The 21029-nt window shown below is 38.7% G+C and overlaps 1 protein-coding gene across 2 annotated transcripts in view; it reads left to right on the forward strand.

Moving 5' to 3' along the window:
- Positions 1–66: 66 nt before the first annotated feature.
- Positions 67–21029, forward strand: part of RPTOR (regulatory associated protein of MTOR complex 1) — a 163370-nt gene continuing 142407 nt past the window's right edge. For both annotated transcript variants that reach the window (XM_009276812.2, XM_009276813.2), the window contains exons 1-3: positions 67–249; positions 14956–15058; positions 18416–18498. In XM_009276812.2, coding sequence (XP_009275087.1) covers positions 88–249; positions 14956–15058; positions 18416–18498 — 348 coding nt within the window. In that variant the 5' untranslated portion in view covers positions 67–87. The remainder of the gene's footprint in view (positions 250–14955; positions 15059–18415; positions 18499–21029) is intronic.

A 21029-nucleotide genomic window follows, 5' to 3' on the forward strand; every position in this document is an offset into this window, starting at 1 on the left:
CCTCCAGCTGCCTCCGGGATCCCTGGGGCCCCGCTGCGTGCTGGGCTGGAGACTGCTGCTCACTTGTTGCCTGGCACTTCCCCTCTGATGGAGTCTGAGATGCTGCAGTCGCCTCTTCTGGGGCTTGGGGAGGAGGATGAGTCTGACCTGACTGACTGGAACTTGCCTCTGGCCTTTATGAAGAAAAGGCATTGCGAGAAGATCGAAGGCTCCAAGTCTTTGGCTCAGAGCTGGAGGATGAAGGACCGGGTAATGCTCAAGGGCAGGATGGGTTTTGGAGGAGGAGTGGGGGTGACAGTTGGTGAAAAGGGAGGAGTAAGTGCTCAGAGGGCTGCTGTACTTCAAGCAGCAGTCTGCTTTCAGATGAAACGCTGGGTATTTGATCTGATAGTCTAACCTGCCTTTAGTTTGTGTGCCTGTCATACAGTATTAGGGGAAGCAAACGTGCAGATGGGTCAAAAGTACTAATTCCAAGCTAATGGTAATACATTCTTTGAGTAGGTCCCGCATTTAAGCTCTTTAAATGAAATTTGGGTACTTGGTGTTTTTCAGGAAAGACAATAAAATTAATGAGGTATTAAAGAGCTCTCTGGATCAGCAGGTTAATGATGCAAGTACAAGGTGCAATAAATGTAGTCATTACAGTTGTCTAGTGGTGAAGATGCAGGGAAGCTTTGTGGTTTTGAAGTTGGCCACCAGTATGTTATGTGGAATATAAAATTAAGGCATTCTTTGTGTGTGGGGAAACTGAGATTATGTGATTTGGGGGGCAGAAAATAGTTACTAGATGAAGCACTTACTGTATTAAAACAAGGTGCTTCTCTTTTGTTTGAAAATAAGTTGCATATTAAACTGATAAAGCCAAGTGTGTCAAAGACAGATCCCTGCCAGGGTGTCTTGAATCCTGTGTTGCGTCTATGTCCCAACTTAAATGTTTAAGTTAAAAGCAAACAAACAAAGCACCTAAGAAATGCCATGGATAATTAGCTCCCCTCATTCTGTTCTTGGAGTCTGCTTTGGGTTACAGGATTCCTTAGGTCTCAAAGTTGTTTCAGCCGTAACTTTGTGTTTATGAATATGTATGAGGTTTCTTTGGTGACCAAGTTTCTGTTATGTTTATGACCCCTCTTGTAATACTATGAATAACTTGGGAACTGCTGTTGAAACTCCATCCTGTAATTTCTTCCCGGAGGCATTATGATCAGGCATGAGGATGCTATACATGAGTCTAAATGTTCCTAGAGGGGTGTTCACCTAAACGGTTATAGTTCTCGGAAGTTCTGGGGAAGGCTCGGGCTGAACCAGAATTATTTGACTGAGTAGAATCATGTACTGGGAACTTGACTTGGCGGATCATTAATGGATTGAATTGAGGTTTTTTGGGATGTAATTTAAATGAGCCACAGAACACAAAGTTTTGTGGTGTGTCTTCTTTAAAGGGTTTTGGCAAAGAAGAGATTTTTCTCTAGTAGACTGTGGAGGTGTGATGAGCTTGCTTGTCTATTTTAGTGGTTCCTCTGCCTTCCTGCGAAGCTTCCTGTTCACTTATTTCCTGATCTGCAAAGTTGTCTTTTTCTAAATTGGGAATGACATTGACTTGATCAAGATAATCAACAGGTTGTACAGCATAGGCATGAGTAAAGTGGTAGTAATCAGCTCTCTTCTCTGTATTTGTTGTTAAACGTTTCACATGTGTGTTACAACCAAAGAGACTAATTTCAAAGAAGACGAGAGCAGTGGTTACAGTGATCATCACAGCCTGGTTCCTACCGTCCTTACTCCTGTGGAGTTGCAGTTTCTTCTTCTAAGAGTCCTCTCTGCTGCGAATGGCGTGCTTTTCACGAAATAGTGTGCTGCTCGGTGTGAATGAGCTTAGCGAAATCAGGCCCTGACTCATTCTCCAAGATATTGAGTCTTATTTTTGTAAATGAAGAAAATAAGAGCAAATCTGAAATTTTCTGTTTAGTCCTTCTGTTTTCACTGTCAGTTTGAATCAAATAACTCTTCTTTGTATCGGGATCAGTGATGCTGCTCATATGTCGTTTGTATCTGGACAGCTTTATCAGGTATTTTTGGACAAACTTGCCGTTGTGTATAATTTCCTTTTGCTTAAGAACAGGGTAATAGGAATATATAGAAAGCACATAAAGACATCTGAGAGAGGAAGAGAAGCTGACTTGAGAATGATCAATCTCATTACTTTTAAATCTTAACAGTTATTTCGCATGTCTTGTATTTTATTCAACTTTTTAGCTATCATCGGATGTCTCCTTAGCATTTGATGTGCTATAACACACTTACCAGAACTTCAAATGGTGAAGGAAGGGGTCTGAAGATGGGGTGTTTAGAATTCTGTATGGAAAATGATGTTTGTTAAAGATTTTCCCCCAGCTAACTCAAGTTAGGTTAATCCTGTGACGTAGTTCATAAAATCATATAATCTGGTTTGACCTTGTGTTACATGAACTAGCTTGCTAGTTCATGCTGCTGTTGTTTTCACGTAGACCAACTGAAAATGGCAGTTTAATGGGTTTGTCCAGAAAACCAATCACCTTAATAAAAATGCAAGAACTTCAGATTTGTGAGGTTTTTATTATGAAGCATTTTGGAATAACAGTGTGAGGGAAGATACACAGTAATCTGTCAGCCTTCACTGTCAGGAAGTATACCGACCTTTTGTTGACACCCCACCCCACCCCCCTTCTTTTTCTGATCTCTGGCATTATAAATTAATTATTCCTCTCATCTTCTTGTTTTAGCTGTCTTCAGAAAGTTTCCTCTCTTTCTTTTTTCTTGCTTTAGAGCGTTATTCCCCAGTGATCAGAATTTTGTGTTGCAGCCATGCTTGTTTTGGTCAGCATTCAAGGCCTCTGATGTCTGTCTATAGCTGCTAATCAAATTAAAAGCAACGCGTAGTCACTTCCCTTCAGTCTCAATCTGACTGTGGGTCTGTTGCATTCCCAGTTTGCTTTACTTTCCTTTTCTTGTCTCTTGCCTCCTTTTTCCACAAGCCAGGTCTGATTGACTTCAGATGTGCTCTTATCTTCGAGATGCTGTTGAAAGAGATTTTCTTGAGGGCTGGAGGGGATATACCTCTTGGTGTGAGTTGAGAGTGTGGAAAGCATTCCATTATTTTGAATTTGATAAATTAACTTGTCAAAGCTTAGGATGGGAACCATTATCTGTATTTAAACACACCAGCCTATCTCTAAATCAAAAAATTCTCAAAGGTTAACCAAAACAAGTCTCTATTTGCCTGAGTTGCAGGTAAATCTGTGGCATTTTTTCCCTGTGAATCATGAAAAAACACAGGCAGTGGTGGATTTTGCCCTTATTTATCGTCTTAAGTAGTCCTAGGGAGTGATCGTAGCTTTACTATAGTTATAGGAAATGATTCACTAAGATTTGGGAATGGAATGACTCTTTTTTTAATCTTGCTTCATTGCTCTAAAAAAACCCAGAGTTTATATGAACCTGAAGGTTCTTTAGAAGGCAGGACTCTAATAAGAGGGAAGAATCTAATAAGAAAAGTAATGAGTGGTAAATCTAGATAAAATAACTGAACATTCACTTGCTTCCCCTCCCCCCCCCCCCCTTTTCTACCCGAGATGCCTACATATGCCATCAAAGTGACACTGCTTTGATCTATTATTTATTTAAAGAATATTTTTAACACAAGAGGGTTGGAATTATGCTTTGTGTATTGAATTAAATCTCTCAGCTTCAGTAGCAACCAAATCATGAAACTTGATTTAAATAAAAAGATTTCAAATACACCAGGTTTTACTGACAAGCTGCTACTAAATTCAGAATATTTAAATTAAGATTTGCTGTATTTATCTTGATTTCTAAAATAAGAAGAGAGCAACAAGCAGAGAGCAACAAAGCTGGTTGTAATGGTGTTACTTTAGCATTTTTTTTTCCTGCTGCCTCATAACTTGCTGAGTGAGAATTACATCCTCTTTTTATGAGAAGAGGAATACACAATTAGGTTTCTATGGAAATGCAGATTAAAGCAGGACCGCATACAAATGCGCTTAATTCAGACAAGCAGAGTTTACCTGCCTGCATGGTAAATGTTTCATGTGTCAAAGGAAATTAATGAAGGACAGCAGCATTGGAGGTTTGTGCACATCATTTCAGCTTGAAATAGTTATTTCAATCTAAGGAAGCTTTCCAGGCACTCTTGTAACGGACGTGGCTTGGCTACTGCTTGCTCTGAAAGCGCTGGAGGCTCATCTCCCCCCTCTCTTCTAAATCTAGTTTAGTGTGTTTCTTGTGAGCTGAAATGAGGCAGCAGGAATCTTGTGGGGGGAGAGGGTGGGAGTTTGTGTTTTGGCAGCAGCCTTCACCTTAGTTTGACTTATTCCATCTTAAATGTTTGTTTTCTGTTTGCTTATGCATGATCACGGACTATCGACTGTGTTCATGTTTAGGAAACTCATAACCCAGTATGTAGTCTGGGAGCTAACCCAAATGATATGTCGTTTCCGTTCTTCCCCTGGTATGAAGATAAACTCTTAGGAAGACTGGCGTGGAGCACTTTGCTTTGATGCTATAGTGTGGCCCTGAGAACTGGTGATGGTGTGAATCTCTCTCTCTTCTAGGTCAGTGGTTGAAATCCATTTTAGTTCGATAGTTACTGAAAGTGGCAATTGCTGTCCAGTGAGGTGTGTGAATTGAGTGGTAGCACAGGGCACCTGCTGGTTTACAAATGTCTTTAAAAACAAAACAAAGAACCCCAGCTTCTCCCCGAACCGAACCCCCTGCTGTAAGTAATGAGCACTGTCATCTAAGTTATAGATTTATATCTTCTCTTACCTAGAACAAAGATCACTTTTTGAATTAAGATGGTTGTGTATTGATTGGATAGAGTTGGGAAGTTTGCGCTCTATCTACCACTACCTACAAATGTTTTTATGTCTAAGCAGAGAGAGGACTTTGATTAACAGCTCTGAAGAGCATAGCTAGTCACATATTTTGAAAGAAAAAGATCTTAACTTTATACACCAGTAGGAAACACTGAAGTCTTCAGCTCGGTCAATCTCTTTCTCATCCTATGAATTTTCTCACTTCAGCTGAGATCTAGGGGATGTAAAATGAATATTATTTGGTAGTTACTGGCAGTGCAGTCCGTACTTCCCGTGAACACTCTACTTAATCTTTTCCAATACCACAGCTGTTGTGTCAACTTTAATGAGACCATGCTAATGGTAGGACGATGATGTGGTAATTTAGTATTTTGCTATGGAGGGCATTAGGCTTTAACTTCTGTTGTATACTTAGTTAGCTTAGGTGGAGGATTAAGAGAACTCCATTAGTTTATGTAATTTCTTATACTGAACATATCCAGGATTTGATTTTTCATAATATTGTTGTGAGGACTTTTTGCAAGATAATAAGTAATTTTTTGTGATGGTTGAACATAGGGAGTAAATGCGAATTCGTACATTTGTGAATTTGTGAATTTTTACTTCTACCAGTTAGGTGGGAAAGAAAATAGTTTTTGTAAATCTAGAATTTTAATGGCTTAATATACAGAAATGTCCAGGAGTCTTATTCCCTTAAATAGCTCCCTGAGAGTGCTTCATTGTAATTACATTTGCAATACGAGTAATAAGTGATAGAAGTGCAGTGTAATGTGTAGGAAAGGAGCTGACAACATTATCACGTACAGAGATAATTTTAGAGTGGGGAGAGACTTCACCGTTAGCAATTGGAATGACAGAAAATAACTTTATCTGTGTTTCTCCATTCAAAAAATGCAATGAGAGAATACTTATTATATATATGTGCTTTATTTTTTGTCTTGGGAGACTGGTGTTGTTGCGCTACTGAGCATATGGTATTTAGAGAGGAGTTAGGCAGTTATTGTTACTTAAAATCAACATATATGTTGTAGTGGCTGATTACCCTCCTGCCCCCCAGCATGTTTGTAGAAACTTGAAAGGCCTGTGAATAGCAGACAACGAAAACAATATACACCTTGAAAGATATACATAAGTGCTGGACTATTATTGCAAATTGCATACTTGAATTAAAAAATATTTATCATTGTATGAGGCTTTTCCTCCAATTTCTCAAGTGTGGCAAATGTTAATAAACATTGGTAGAACCCTAGTGCAGTGGTAAATTGCCAGATGGTGGCGGGCTGCTTCGCATGAAGCTCTTACGGAGAAAACTGTGAAACATCTGTTCTGCTGACAGCTACCACTTCTTTATTTTGGCATTGTGTATGTTTCGATAGTTGAGAGGCTGAAGGTTACGTGAACGTTTTAGAAATGCTTTGTTAATGCTTCTCTGGTTCTTACATTTCTTCTCTCTGCCTTTGTGTAGATAGAGAAATTCAAGGGCACCAGGCTTCCTTGGAGTTTCATTTTTGTTTGTCTCCATGGGTTATGTAGGTTTTCTGGGAAGTTTTGGGGTTTTGGTTGTGCTTGTCTCTCTGAGATGTTGTTTTAATTGGCTTGCTGCTGGGCTGATCTTCTACCCTTGAACGTTTCCAAAGGTGACTGTTAGCCCAGTGTGGCCATGGATAACTGAGGGAGGCTATTGATTGTTCTCTGTGCCTCATAGCTTTAACTGGCATTTCCAAGTAAATTTGGTAGACCCAAGATGTTTGTCTTGCTCTTCTATTCTTCTATAAAGAATGTGCTTTAGATAAATTATCTAATGAAATACTTAACAAAACCAGATTCCCGTTAATGGCATTCTTTAATACAAAGCTGTGATGTGGGATACAATAGGTGGCAGATGGGCTCAGGGCCTGAAGAGTTCCTTTTTACCTTTTTGCCTCAGTGGTTCTATCAGTGACACCCTCACCAGTATTTTTACTTCTGTATTTGTATTTATTTATTTATTCTTGCTGTGTTGTGGCAGGGCAGTCTACAGCCGGAGTAGCTTTTGTTGGGTAGGGGATGAGAGCGGCAGCGTAATTCGTGCCGTACTCTGCAGAACAGTGCCTCAGAGGCGTGCAAAATAGTCTATGGTAAAAACGAGGACGTGAGTCATTCCATCCCTCTCAGTGCAGCCTGCCGTCTGGATGGAGCTCTGCATTCGTGGCTGCCCCTCTGCATGACTTCCCTGTAGTCTGACAAAGCCTCAAGAAGGGGCGTAGTCTACGGCATGGTTTGCTCTGAGAAGCTTGATTGTCTTCCCTCAGTGATTCCTCCTCTCTCTCCCATTCTTCCATGGCACATCAGCAGTAAGAAATTTAAAGCCCTTGAAGTGGTCAGGTGGTTGAGCCTTATTAAGCAGGGGAACAGTATTCTGTACCGTATGGCTCTCAAATACAACCAAACATCTTCATCTTTATGTTCCTGACACTTCAGCTGAAATTATGGACTTCATCTTGTCCTTATAATTTTTTCCTACTTGCTCCTGTAAGCTCAGGAAACTTCCTATTTTAAAAAGTTACTTTAATTTAGTGAAGTTGGATGTAGCTCAGGGACTCCGCTTAAAGGGGACAGTGTGATTCCTGATCAAATATATGTTGTATAGACTGTAGTATTGACTTGTTAAAGATCTAAAAATGTCTTCCAGGAATAATTTAAAATACTAGTTTGTAAGGAAGATCTGAAGATGAGGAAGTAAGTCAATGCTTAGGAAGATGGACACCTTTTTAAAGATAGCGCTAGACAGGAGTGGGAATGTGGTGGAATGATGAAAAGAAGCCTGTACAGAATGCAAAGCAGGTAGAGAGTTGTGCTGAGGTGAGAAGGAAAGCCGTTGTCGCAGATCAAATGAGGAATAACATCTAGAAAATGCCTCTTGTTGATTCTTTTTGCATATTATATAAAGAAAGCAAAGACCATAGAAGTAAAATATTTGCTTCCTATTATTTTTCATTATTCATAAGAAATGATTGGCAGGGACAAGAAAACACCATTTTGGTTATATGCATCTAAGCAGTGGTTTAAAGGCAGTATTTTGATGCTTTGCTATGGCAGAGTCGATCAGCCTACTTGACTTTGTAGTTTTTAATCTTAAGAGCAGTTCTGTCATGCATGATTACCTTTGATCTCCAAGGGCACCTTCAGGGGCTGAGGTCGCTGCGCCATAGCATGTCAATTGGTACTGTTCCCTGTCAGACAGAGAAGATGCACGCTGTTCTCAGAGCAAGTAAATAGAAAGTGTATATCTTGGGTATTGATTGACAGTAGTAATTCATCTACAAGTGTAAGCAGCGCTTATAAAGTAAATAGTGAAGCCAGCAGTTAAGTCTGTTTTAGGAGGAGCTGTGTTAGCATTACTGACTGCTCTTGAACTGTGTGTAGTAGCTGCATTCACTGGGTAAGTGAACATGTTGGACATAATAAACCTCTGAAGAAAATTCATAGTATTATTGCAGAATACAGAGGTTAGAAAAGGAAAACAAACACTAAGGAGGAGTTGATCTAGGAATCTACTGCATGCTGTCGCAGCAGTCACAGCAAGAACCGACCTTTTGGGCTACAGATGGCTGAAGACTACCTGCAGAGGTGTTGAATTATTAATGTTAACCTGAAGTAGTTCTTTGCATTCTACTATTTTTATCGCTGTGGAGAAGCACACTGAGATTTTTTTTTTCCATAACAATTTACTTCTCTTAGACTTTATATAAAAAACTTCCTTGAAACGGAAAGCTCTTCCTTTTTAGACGTTTCACCTTGCAGATGTTACAGGGGAGCTGAAGAGGACTGGCACATCTCTCTTCTTTTGGTATTTGACCTGCTAAAGGAAAGATAGATTAAAAAAGAAGAGCAACACTTGATTCTCAATCTTCTTATACAGTGTGGTGCGAAATGAGTGTAGAAGGGTACCAAATTAGAGCTTGATGGTGTGACTGCTCAAAGGGCAATGCGTCAAACAGACTCCACTTCTGCAGCAAGGATCTATATTCCTTCTTCCTGTTCGCTGGGTAGAGATGTGTCATGTACATGTAGGATATGTTCTGTCTGAGACACTCCCTTCAGAAACCTTTCTTTGTTTTTGTGTGCAGTTGTGTGATCAAGTGGACCAGGAAGGTCAAGGTTTTGTCTGCCTGTTCAAAATTTTCAGCCTTTTCACCAGCTGATTTGCAAACTGGCGTTCCTCTGTGGTGTGTTTTGTGCCTAAGCCCTGGAAATGATGCCTGTGCTGTTAGAGAGCACCCGGACAAGGTGTTGCCACTTGTCACCTCTTAGCTGGGAGCCTGAAATGGGAAGTTGCCAGAGAGTTCAGGATGCCCATCTCCTCCTGTGGCTGATCTGCCATGAATCCTGTCACCCCCAAAAGAACCCCACTCTGGTTAAGCATGCAGCTTGCAGCAAGAGGCCACCTTGTTGTGAGAAAGCCTGCCAGGTGTGAGTGCAACGTATAAAAGCTTCCCTGAGCCTTGGGAAAGAGAAAAGATGACCTTCTGGGTGTTGCAGAATGATCTGTAACTGAAACTCCAAACAGAGAACAATGTTTCGTGTTGCTAAATATTGCTGTTACTGCTCAGTGTTTAGAGAACTCCTTGTTGAAGTATTTAATGGCATGTCTCTAAAACAGTTAATATTTTAGAGTTATCTGTGGAACACCTAGCTGGTTTTTCCTTTTGGTTGAGAAGCTTGTACTAAATCTATCTAAATGTATATAAAGAAAAATGTCCAAAAAAAAGTCTTTGGGAAGGGAATGAATTTACTGAACAAGCAGGCGGAATTGAGCCTGCTGGCCAATGAAGATTCCCAAATGAGACGGATATGAGAATTTCTCTGTCTGGAAATCTGTTCCAGTATTTGTATTTAATGCTGATAAGTTCACCCTCAGCTCTGTAAAAATAATGTAGCAGCATATATTTTATGTTTAATGCTGACTTAATCTTGTGTTTGTATTAACTCACTGAAGCAATTTTAACTTATTGGCATAAAACCAGGCAGGTTTATAACGGTTGAGTGTTCATCTGTGTAATGTTTAAACAGAAAGTTTTCAGCTTGAAAATTGCAGTGTAGAAATAAAATATTTATGGGTTTTAAAATGTCCATTCTGAAATGTTATGTGAAGGTCTTACCACAGAATGTAAAATTTCTCATAAATTCATTGACTGATTTGTTCTTGGTATTACTTGAACTAGAAGATAAAACAGTTACATGACAACTCTTAGTTGCTAACCCTGTTCTTAGCCTATAACAAATCTTTAGCAACTGATGAAATGGGGTGTCTCACTTGCAGTCTGGACTGGAATTACTTTCAGGTATGCTACAATAGGATAAGTTGGGCTCCCTGTGATGATAAAACTTCAGGTTTTCAATCAAAACCATTCTTATGAAGATAATGTAAAGTTTTTCTTTCTAGCTGAAAATAACTGTAGAAATTGCACTAATTTTGGTTTGAGATACCTGTGGGTGATGTTACACTCTCTCATCTGCAAATCTGTTTTGTCTCAAAATGAAATGAGGTGAATTAAAAATATTTTACAAGTTCTCTGATCTTCAGTATAATATGTAAATTTTAATGTCAGATGCTTTAATAAGCATCTTCTCTTTTGAATAGACACAGAACTACCTCTGTTCACTTACTCCCATTTCTGATGGATTTGGGGTTTGAATTCAATGCCATTACTTCTCAGGAAGAGCTTTTTGACCGAGTGGATTTTGCAATTTAAGTATTGCAGGTTCTGACCCAGAGTTATTAAATCATTTTAAATTGAATGCAATACAAAGTTGTGAATTGTATCCAATTTTTTAAATTTTTTTTTTACATACAAATTACACTCTATAGAGAAGAGTCCACAGTAAGAGCGTCTATGGTTTTGATCCTGAGCCTTTGCTGAGAAAGCATTTTGGATATGGGTTTTCCTAGAAGCTTGCCAAATATTCTTATGCTTAATTTTCTAATTCTAACAAAAATCCATTGATATGTATTCCGGTGGATATATTCTTGAAATGTAGAAAGGAAAATTTCCACTGTCTTAATGACAGTTGAGAATGTCCTAGTACTTCTTGTATTAAGAAGCTTTAAATATGCTACGAAGTTTCTGGTAGTATGTTCCAAAACAGCTTGGAAATGTGAAAAGCATTATTCGGTTTCTTGGGCTCAGGTTTTCTTTTGATCTGTAATGATTCAACATCATAGATGGATGTTGAGTAGGAGTCAGAGGGGCGTATGAGAGCGCTGTAATTCTTACTGAAGATGTGCTTTTTATTAGCAGAACACATAGTCGTGAAGTATAATACTTTACGTCCGTTGTGGGGAGGTAGGCAGAGGGGAAATAACCCCATTTGTCTTTGGGATCAGTTAGACTGTTACTTTTCATTACCGGTTTTCTGTCTGTTTTCAAAGAGAAATGCTTATATAACACAGAACTTGGGAATAGAAAATAAATATCAGCCTGCTCAGCATAAGTCACAGATCAGACATTACTAGTAAACTATTGAAAAATAAGTTGGTATTAGACCACAAATGGGAAACAATAAATAAATGACACAGAAAAGATTGTTTGGCAGGATACTTTCTCTTGAAAGAATGATTTGTATGGTTTCACTTTAGTTAAAGTTATTTTGCCCTGTAGTTTTCTTTGTTTCCTTCTGGGTTTTTAGTGCCTGTTCACCAGCGTGTGAATACTTCTAGGGATGTTTGTGTTCTTTAACACCCTGCAGCACCATGTTCTTTCTGAGGCTGCGTGAACGGGAGGTGTCCTTGTGTGCAGGTTAAAGCTCAGTCAATGCAAGCAGTTCAGTAATGGTCAGATGTTTTGTGGTTGTGTGGGGGTTTTGGGGGGTTTTTTTGTGTGTGTGTGGGTGGGTTTTTTGTTTTTTTTTCCTTTCTTTTTTTTTTTTCCTTCTCCCAGATCGTACTGTTGAGCACTAATATTCTCAACAGATGTGCATAGTTGGTACATAACAGTTCTATGCTGCTTGAAATAGTAAAGGGTTACCTATTTAAGATCTTCTGTTAAATGTGATTCATTTCTTTTCTTTGCCTAGTGCATAGGTGGGTCAAGCTAAAAGTCTCAACAGGAACTGTGTGCCTCATACTGGTTTAAGCATATTCGATGGGTTTTGGGAAAGGGATGGCAGGAAAAGATGACACTAAATAATAATCTTGAAAGGTGTTGCTTTCTAAATGAAATTCTTTCCTTATCTTTTGTTATCTTCTCAAAAGGAATAGAAAGGTTTTAAATTGCATGTTGTAATAAGTATTTATTGCAATATCGAATTAACGTGATGGTTTTCATTGGTGCAGTAGTCAATACTGTACGTGAAATAGGTGAGCAGAAAGAAAGCCAGGTGCACTCGCTGAGGAAAAATAAGGCACTGAAGTATTGGGTGCCAGACATCTGTTTTACTGGGTAGAAAGCACTTAAAAATCTGTCCCTTAGGTTTTAAGACTAAAGGGAACTATTTTCATCCATTGCCACTTATGTACAGCAGCCTGCATCATGTATGAGCTAATCTGTTCACAGAGCCCAGTGGTGGACGTCCTGGTAACTGAAGGTGCATGGAGCTTCCAGGTCGTCTCTGATCACTTTTAAAAATCAGGCCATTTTTATACAATTTTTTTTTACTGGATGAATTGAAAAATTAAAAATTTTGGAACTATTCTTCCTTTTACTAGTGCTGGGTATTATTTTGTTACCTTGAAAATCATAGAATCATTTAGGTTGGAAAAGACCCTTAAGATCGAGTCCAACTGTAAACCTAACACTGCCAAGTCCACCACTAAACCATGTCCCTAAGCGCCACGTCTACATGTCTTTTAAACACCTCCAGGGATGGTGACTCAACCACGTCCCTGGGCAGCCTGTTCCAATGCTTGACAACCCTTTTGGTGAAGGAATTTTTCCTAATATCCAATCTAAACCTCCCCTGGTGCAATTTCGGGCCGTATCCTCAATGTATCTATTTCCTGAAAATGACTCCTAGTGTAGCGGTACGCAGTTCTCAAGCCGGGGAAGAAGTCTTGTGTCCTTTTGTGGGGGTCACAGATTCTCTGTGTGTGGTTTGGATCGGTCAATACTTGGATGCTGAAGTAACTTTGTTCACAGGAAGTGCACCCAGTTAAAAAATGTCATGTGTGCCTGTTACATTTGTAAATATGTTGGTTTTTCATTGCAGCTGTTGTAGGATGTTTTTTATTGGAGTTATTGTAGTGAACCACCAGTGAGACCTTTGTGCTGGGTTCTGGAAAACCAGGGTGGCAGTTGCCCGGTGTCCGGCTGAAATTATTTTCTAAACAAAGCAAAAAATGAGAGGGAAGGGTAAGATGTGTGTGAGCAACGTGAAAAGTGTCAACAGTTGCTGGCACAATTTATTTTTGAGGGTAGCAGTTTGGCGTTGATAAAATAAGTGAAGGAAAGCGAGGGGAAAAGAGAGATGAAGGCGAAAGATAAGAGAAGCAGATAGAGGGGGAGGAGGATGGAAAAGTCTTCCGGGGGAGAGGAATGAATCAGGTTGGTTGTCAGCACAGACGTCTGCTCTCCATCAGGAGCCCCCGGGTTTGGTTGCAGGCACCCGAGCCTTGGTGGTGTTGCCTCAGGGCATCTTGACTGCTCTCAGCTTTGGAGGACCAAGCTGAGTCTTGCAGCTGATCCTCACTTTGCCAGTAACTATACTTTTACTATGTATTGTTCTTAATTTTGATAAAGTACTCTTAGTGCATGTGTACTTAGTGCTAAACTTCAGCGGTGGACCTTTTCACCCGATCTATGTGCACTCCTTTGGGAACCCTTGTGAAATGCCAGTGAGAGAATCCCCATTCAGACTTTTGTTTTCAGCTGTATTCTGGAAAGTGCTGCTTCCTCCTTGTTAACTCACAGGGATGAGTAACTCCTGCATGATTGCAGGGTTTTGTTAGCAAGAACATAGTCTGGGATGAAGCCATTAACCAGATTTCTTGCTGATTTTTTTACTCCGGGTTCCCCATCATGGACATGGGAGTGAGCGGACGCTGCAGAATTTCTGTCCTGATGTAGAGCCTGTCCCCACTTCTTGGTGTGAATAGTGTCTCTCTGCTGCAGTTTCTAGTTTCTTTATAAATTATACATTGGTGTGGCTCTAGCTTTTTCTGTAAGTGTGGGGTTTGGAATTTTTTTTGCTTTTTGCCTGCTGTTCTGAATTGTAACGAGCACCCTGGGGAAGTGGAGATGCGGGTGGCCTCGCTTCAGACAAGCAAGGGAGTGCTGAACACTTGATGGAAGTACCGTAAGCCACGTTACTTCTTTTGTTTTCCTTCTCTGGTTTAGGTATTGGGATGAGGGAGTTTTAGAAAAGAGCATAAAGATGTGAAAGAATAATTTTCAAGCAATATTTTTAACTGGCCGTAGTGCTTAGTCATTGGTTTAATGCAGCTTTTCGGTCACAGGTAAGGTATCAATAAGTTTGGATTTTATATGTTCGTGGTGCCCCTTGTGGCTACAGAAGCCTGTCTAAATGTCAGTTCTACAGGGCTGATACTGAAGCAGAAGCTATAGGCGAGACCAGGAAGGGGAGCCAAGTGATGATTTGTCCTAAAATAGGAATATCCAGGATAACGAACATGTGAAGAAAACAAAATAAAAAAAATAGACTAAACATTTTGTTATGGTTTGGTTGGTCACTTGGGAGTTTTTCCCTTGTAATGCTTTTAGTTTTAATATTAGAGAGGACATACTATATTCTAATATTGATTGGGGCCCTGAATAGCATATTCTCATGTTTTAATAATCTGTTTCAGTTGGACAATGACTAATTTGAGTAGCAGAAGTCCAGTGATATCCATTTCCATGCTCTATAAAAGAAGAATGGGCTCTGGAAATAAAATAGTAACGTAAAATCTAAGTACTGTTCCATTTAAAAAAAAAAAAAAAAAAAAAATTAATCAGTCATGCCTTGCTTAAAATAGTCCGTGTTAAAGAGCACATAAAAAAGCTTTGTTGAAACCCTTCAAAAGTTATAGTAGTGGTAAAATTTCAACACAAGTGAAAATCGATTTTGTTTCTACACTAAGTAAGCATTTTATTATCTGTCTTTGCAGATGAAGACTGTTAGTGTTGCCTTAGTTTTGTGCCTAAATGTCGGTGTGGACCCTCCTGATGTGGTGAAAACAACTCCCTGTGCCCGTCTGGAGTGTTGGATCGGTAAGTCTTGAGAACTTCCAAGCTCCAGCTAACTCTCTTAGCTTTATAAATACTGAGTTGTAGCATGTATAGTAATCTTAAAGTTGTGTGTTTCCTGGACTTAAAACTAGGGTGAACAAAAGAAAAATCTGGCATCTGATTTCACTGTGCCTGTATGAGTTAATTAAGTGTCCAGCAGTGACTGCTGCCATAGGTCATCTCTCCTGCTTTATTCTAAAATGAGATAGCTTTATTTTAAAATGAGATAGCATGGAGGAAAAAAGCTGTTAATTAGCTACTTAGCCTTCTCTTATTTGTTGTGGATTTATAAATATCTAAGGAAATCTCTGAGCAGTAACATCTTTAGAGTACTGTGATTTGCAAAAGGTTTAAAATTACCCTGCATCAAACAACAGAGAAATAAGTTTTTATAAAATGCATGGACTTTACTGCATGTTGAGGTGACCACTCCGGGGCTATTTTAATTGGGATAATGAATTCAGAAGACCTGGAATTATTCCCAAGGATGTCTTGCCAGCAGTTCCAACACATGAGCTTGCTACTTTGATGCAGTGTTGGACTAAATTCTTAGTTTTTTGTTAAGAAATGAAACGTTCCCTTGGTTTTGGAGATCAAGTCTGATTATCAAGATGAGACAAATTTGAAGTAATATTACACAAGGTATTTCCTTCTAAGAAGCTTCCTAGGAGAGATTTGTTTTTTATCTAGGAATTGAAAATGTTCAGTCTTCAGCAAGTAACATGCAGAGCACTGTAATCCTAAACTCCGGGGCTTATGTGAGCAGCTTTCTAGGAGAGATTTGTTTTTTATCTAGGAATTGAAAATGTTCAGTCTTCAGCAAGTAACATGCAGAGCACTGTAATCCTAAACTCCGGGGCTTATGATGGGCTGCAGAAGCAAATTAATCATTACACAAACTGAATTTCTTTAAAAACTTTCAGAACGTCTCGTTTCTAACATTGCCTTACCTGCTTTATGAATCATAGCATCTCATTTTTCTTAACCTAAAAATGCTGATGACTTCAAAGCAGTTAAAAAGCCATGAGCATGCACTAACAAATACATCTATTCAGTGGAGAGAACAGCTCTCATTTCTCATTGATACACGAGGAGAAAGCAAAGAGAATGTGGAGCATTGCAGAGTCATTAAAATAAAGTTATTAGTGATCATCAACAAAGAGAATTTTGAATGCAGTTTTTTAATTAAATTTTTAGTGAGTATATATACACAGGTACTCATTTCAATTTCTAGCCAGCTTTAAATTTCTGAAAAAGGTAATTGCAAAAATATCTGCTGTGTTTTCTTCTTCTATACAACAGTCTCAAGAGAAGCTAATGGTGTGTATTGTGGAAATATAATGTCTTTGCCAGATGTGCAAGAAAGTGTGGAAATCATTTTGGTGCAATTGCTGCTATTGACAACTGAGCTGAGATCACCAGCTTGTGAACTCTGGTAACAAATGGCCATCCAAGCCGCAGACAAAAGCCGGCTGCAGTTCTCACTGTACCTTCCAGATGCACCCTTAGAACATCTGAAGTGTTTTGTTTTTCTCCAGAATTAAGCCTTAGCTGACATCTGTGCTACAGTGTCAACCTGGCACCGTTTAAGGCACGGAGAGCTTCATGCCGTGATTTTACCGACGGTATCTTGGCCTATGTATCTGCAGGCCTTTGCTAGCCTTGTATATACACTCAACAAGGGAGGCTGAAAGCTCATGTGATGACTGTGGTGGCATGAGCTATATTTAGGAAAATAATTTGTTTCCATTGTTTGGCTCTTGGAATGGCACCAGTGTACTTTATTTTTGTATAAAGGGTATTGTTAATAACCCTAATTACTCTGAAGGCGCTCCAGAGTCTACAAACTACATTCCTCTGCTGTCAAAGTGCATGTGAAGTATTTTTAATTTCTTTTTCTGAAGTTCAGTTTGGTCCTTTTGAAGGACGCAGGAAAAAAAATCTGATGTGTTTATGCTTTTTTTTTGTTTCCTTTTTTTAATTTGAGCAGTAGCTAGTGGCCTATTAACTAACAAAAGGTGTTATGAGGCAGTGTGAATACTTTTGGGGGATTACTGTTCAACATCTCGAGGGTATCTGCTCGAAACTCGCCTTAAATAGCAAGGGGACTGTTGCAGTTGAGAGCAACAAAGACTGCTGCAGTAAATCGAGACGTTTCTAAAAGGTATGTCAGTGAGTGCTGAAACTGCAGGGTCCGTAGTGGGGAGTGGGTGCTTGTTCCGTCCCGGTGACGGCTCTGGCGAGGCTTCTGGAACAACAGCTGCAGCTGAGCCAAAGATGGTAGACGGGCTTCTTGAAGTCTGAGCAGACAATTTACTACTGTTTGTGTTTGTTTTGGAAAAATGTAAACAGTATACTCACATTACCTTAAATCTTTCTACAAAAGTATACTAAAATTTAAATAAGATCCTAGCTTTTATTCATTTAAGAAAAAAACCTCATAAAATCCTGCTTTCATCCTACTTTATTATATTTTTTTTCTAACAGTACAAGGTAGAATATCTGTAAAGATTTAAAAAAAAAACTTAATTCATTTGGTTAAATGCTTTTAAAATAATTTATATTAAATTGCAAAATATTGGCTTCTAGTTTTTTTGAAACTTGTTAATAGCGTCGATTATATGGCCATGGTTTTTGAATAAAGCACATAAGCTGAAATTGTGTTGGTATGTATGGATGGTGGTAATTATCTAGTGATAAAATTAACTTCTTAAAAATCACAAATGGCATATAATCTCTGAAGCAGTAAGCAATGGAAGTAAATGAAGCAGGATTTTGCATTCATCAAGAAAAAATATTTATCATCAAATATTTAACCAATTTAATTTTTTTCATTATTTACTATAGAAACCTTTTTTCAATATTAAAAGAAGCACTCCTGTCCTTCAAAACAATTGTATTTATTACCTTAGTGAGAGAAATCTTCCAAATTTGACAGTCTTTAATGGTATTTAATTTGTACTTGAGCGAAGAATTGGGGATAACTTTTGGAATTGCACCCAAGTAAATTCTGTGAAGAATGTAATGTCTATGAATTTGAAATTGAATGCATGAAAGGAACCTGCATTAAAATATCATTAAACGATCTTTCTTGCAGGCAGAACACTGGAGAGGGAAAGTGTGGAAAGCTTTTAGCTTCTTTCTTCTGCAAAGGGGGGGTGGTGTTCATGCTTTGATGTAGACTTTGCCCTCCCAGGTTGTAGATCTGGATTTTACGGAAACATAATGTGGAGAAGCTCAAGGTTTAAATGCACATAGAATTGGAAATAATTTCTGCCTCTGGTCAAGCTGAGTGATTCAGTTGTGGTCAAAAATACTCATTTGTATTATATTTCCTAGATCCTCTGTCAATGGGTCCTCAGAAAGCTCTGGAAACCATTGGTGCAAATTTACAGAAGCAGTATGAAAACTGGCAGCCAAGAGTAAGTATTCCTTGGGCTTTCCCTCTGCAGCTATAGATATGATACTGCTTTGTGATGACATTCAACCTAGACTGAAAACTCAGATACGTGTCTACTACGAGGCATGGTGGTCTTGCAGCATTTGTTGCTTCCTTCATCCATCAGTGTGAATAAGTTCTTGCAAGCTGTCAAACTTGGTAGCTTTCTAGCTGATGCCCCTCTTGGCTAGCACTTTCTTCGATCACGTCTTGGGTATTTGTTTAAAGTACTAAGTCCTACAGTGATTTTTTTTTTTAAATTTAGGTTCCTCTGACTTTATTGTATTTTTGAGATGTTCTGAAGCTTTTCATTCTGAGTTTATAGTTTCTTCTGTTGTAAAAATGTGTTTGGCCTCAGCTGGTTCAAAAACTATGTGTCCCAGCACTCATCAGTACTGTTTTTTATCCTTTGGAACAAATGAATGTTGTACAGTTAGTACCTGAGGAAGGCTTTTGGTTTTGTTGTAAAACATAATTTCAGAGCTTTGGTAACCGCTGATTCTAACTAAAGTATAATGCATGTATAAGTTTTTGAAAATGAATGTTTTGGATAGTAGCAACACAAAGCAGGAGTTAAAGAAACATGCAGGCAACTGACTATTTCCTGTTTTGTAACATCTCTTTCACGTTGGGGAAGTGTGTTGCTTCTGGATGTTTCAATGTCTGTAGTTTCGTGTGTCTCAGTAAATAAACTACAGAAAGATCTAAAGAATGAAATTTGAAGTCGGCAGCGTTTTCCAAATAGGTACAAAACCTGAACTGTAGAATCATCTTCACTGTTAATATTCCCCAGTACGTTCATGCCCGTATCTGTATGCTCTAGGCAGTTTGGGTCAAAATATTCCTCTGCAAAGTACCTGCACTATTGACTACTAAATCATAAATTTATCATTATAAGCATGTAATGTGTAACCCAAACAGAAATAGTAACTTCACTGAATGAACCTACCTGTAGATTTGCTTTAATTTTTTTTTTTTCCTTACGATGTGGCATGCATACTAACCCAGTCTTCATTTTTTTAAGGAGACATTGTTTCTTCTCTTCCTTTTAGATGGTATTCAGTAATAATAATAATGTGTGTTTTCTGTTTCTAACATTGCTCACTACCTCATTTAATGTGTAAATAATCTAGCGAGTGTCTCTGTAATGTCTGTTGGTATATAGTTTAAGAGTATGGACTGCAACTGGAAAAGTTACTGGTACTTTCCTGTCCTCTGTATAGGATGACTGGTTGAGAAGGCCTTTGTGTTAGCAGTGCCCTTAGGTATTTTTAACCAGTCCTTCTATTTAAACTGTGATGGGTTACATTCATTTACTTGTTTCTTTATAATTTATAAAATCAGTAAAGATAGATTGCCACTGCTGATGTTTTGTTCGGGTCTGGAACCTAGAAGCTCTGAACATCCCTGTCCCTACAGGTAGATAAAGAACTTGGGGTTTTTGTTCTTTCTTCCCCCGCCAAGTCTTCCATTCCTTCATGAAGGACTAATACCTTCAGATAAAGGACAGGTGGCTTTGAGATTATCTTTGCAGTAGTAAATGTAAACTTTTCTTTTGCCAGATACCGCTGAGAATCTTTCTTACCAAAAAAAGGGTTGTTGGCATGTGTGTTGTTAAAGGCTGCCAGTGAAGTAGTTTGTTGTATGCATTCCAAGTCCCTCCTTGACTTTCTAATTCAAACTTGATGGAAATAATATTATATTCAGAGCAATTTGAATGTAAATACAGTTCATACCGGTTCTTTACCTCTTGCCTTTGTGTGATACTTCTCTGCTCCCTTATTCAGGGTTGACTGACTAGAACTGAGTTTATCATTCAGTAAAAGCTGAATGTATTACCTGAAGGAGACTTACTGTTTTTAGTGGTGAAATGTTTAGATTACTAAATCTGTGGATAATTGTCTGTGGGTATGCTTTTTTATGAAGTGTTTTGTGAGTATGTTTATATGAGAAGGACTTGTCATGAAGCATATATGGTATATATTTAAGACAAGAGAATTTACTTTTGTGTTTTTCCTCTTGGTACATTGACAATTCTTTTCATCTCTCTCTAGCAGCCCAAGAATTTGGCAGAAAATCCAAATAGTATCTGAAATCAAGTAGGAGAGTAAAACATCTTGATGTAAATGTGAAAACAAACCTTTTTCTCTGCTCTTTAATAACGGAGTCTATATTACTGAGGAATGAGGGACAGGCGTCTAGAAGCAGTAGGTACCCTGTGTGGGCCGACCTCACGCTGCCTTGTAGAGTTTGCACAAAACATGAGGCAATTACTGAGCTCGGATGTTTGTGTGCAAGGTGCCTGGTTCTTAACAGTAAATCACAGCCCTTTGAAACATTGCAAAGCTAAACACGTACCATTTTATTGCACTCTACAGGGCTCTTGAGTTTTCTGCAGTAATAAAGAGAAGTTGATGTGCCATCTGCAATAAAACAATAGGAACATTATTGAATTTCCTAGACCTTTCATATAAATACTAATCCATCTAGTTTTGTCTATTTCTCAGTGTTTTG

This window comes from Aptenodytes forsteri, unplaced genomic scaffold (assembly GCF_000699145.1).
Source record: "Aptenodytes forsteri isolate BGI_AS27 unplaced genomic scaffold, ASM69914v1 Scaffold34, whole genome shotgun sequence".
Classification (NCBI taxonomy): domain Eukaryota; kingdom Metazoa; phylum Chordata; class Aves; order Sphenisciformes; family Spheniscidae; genus Aptenodytes; species Aptenodytes forsteri.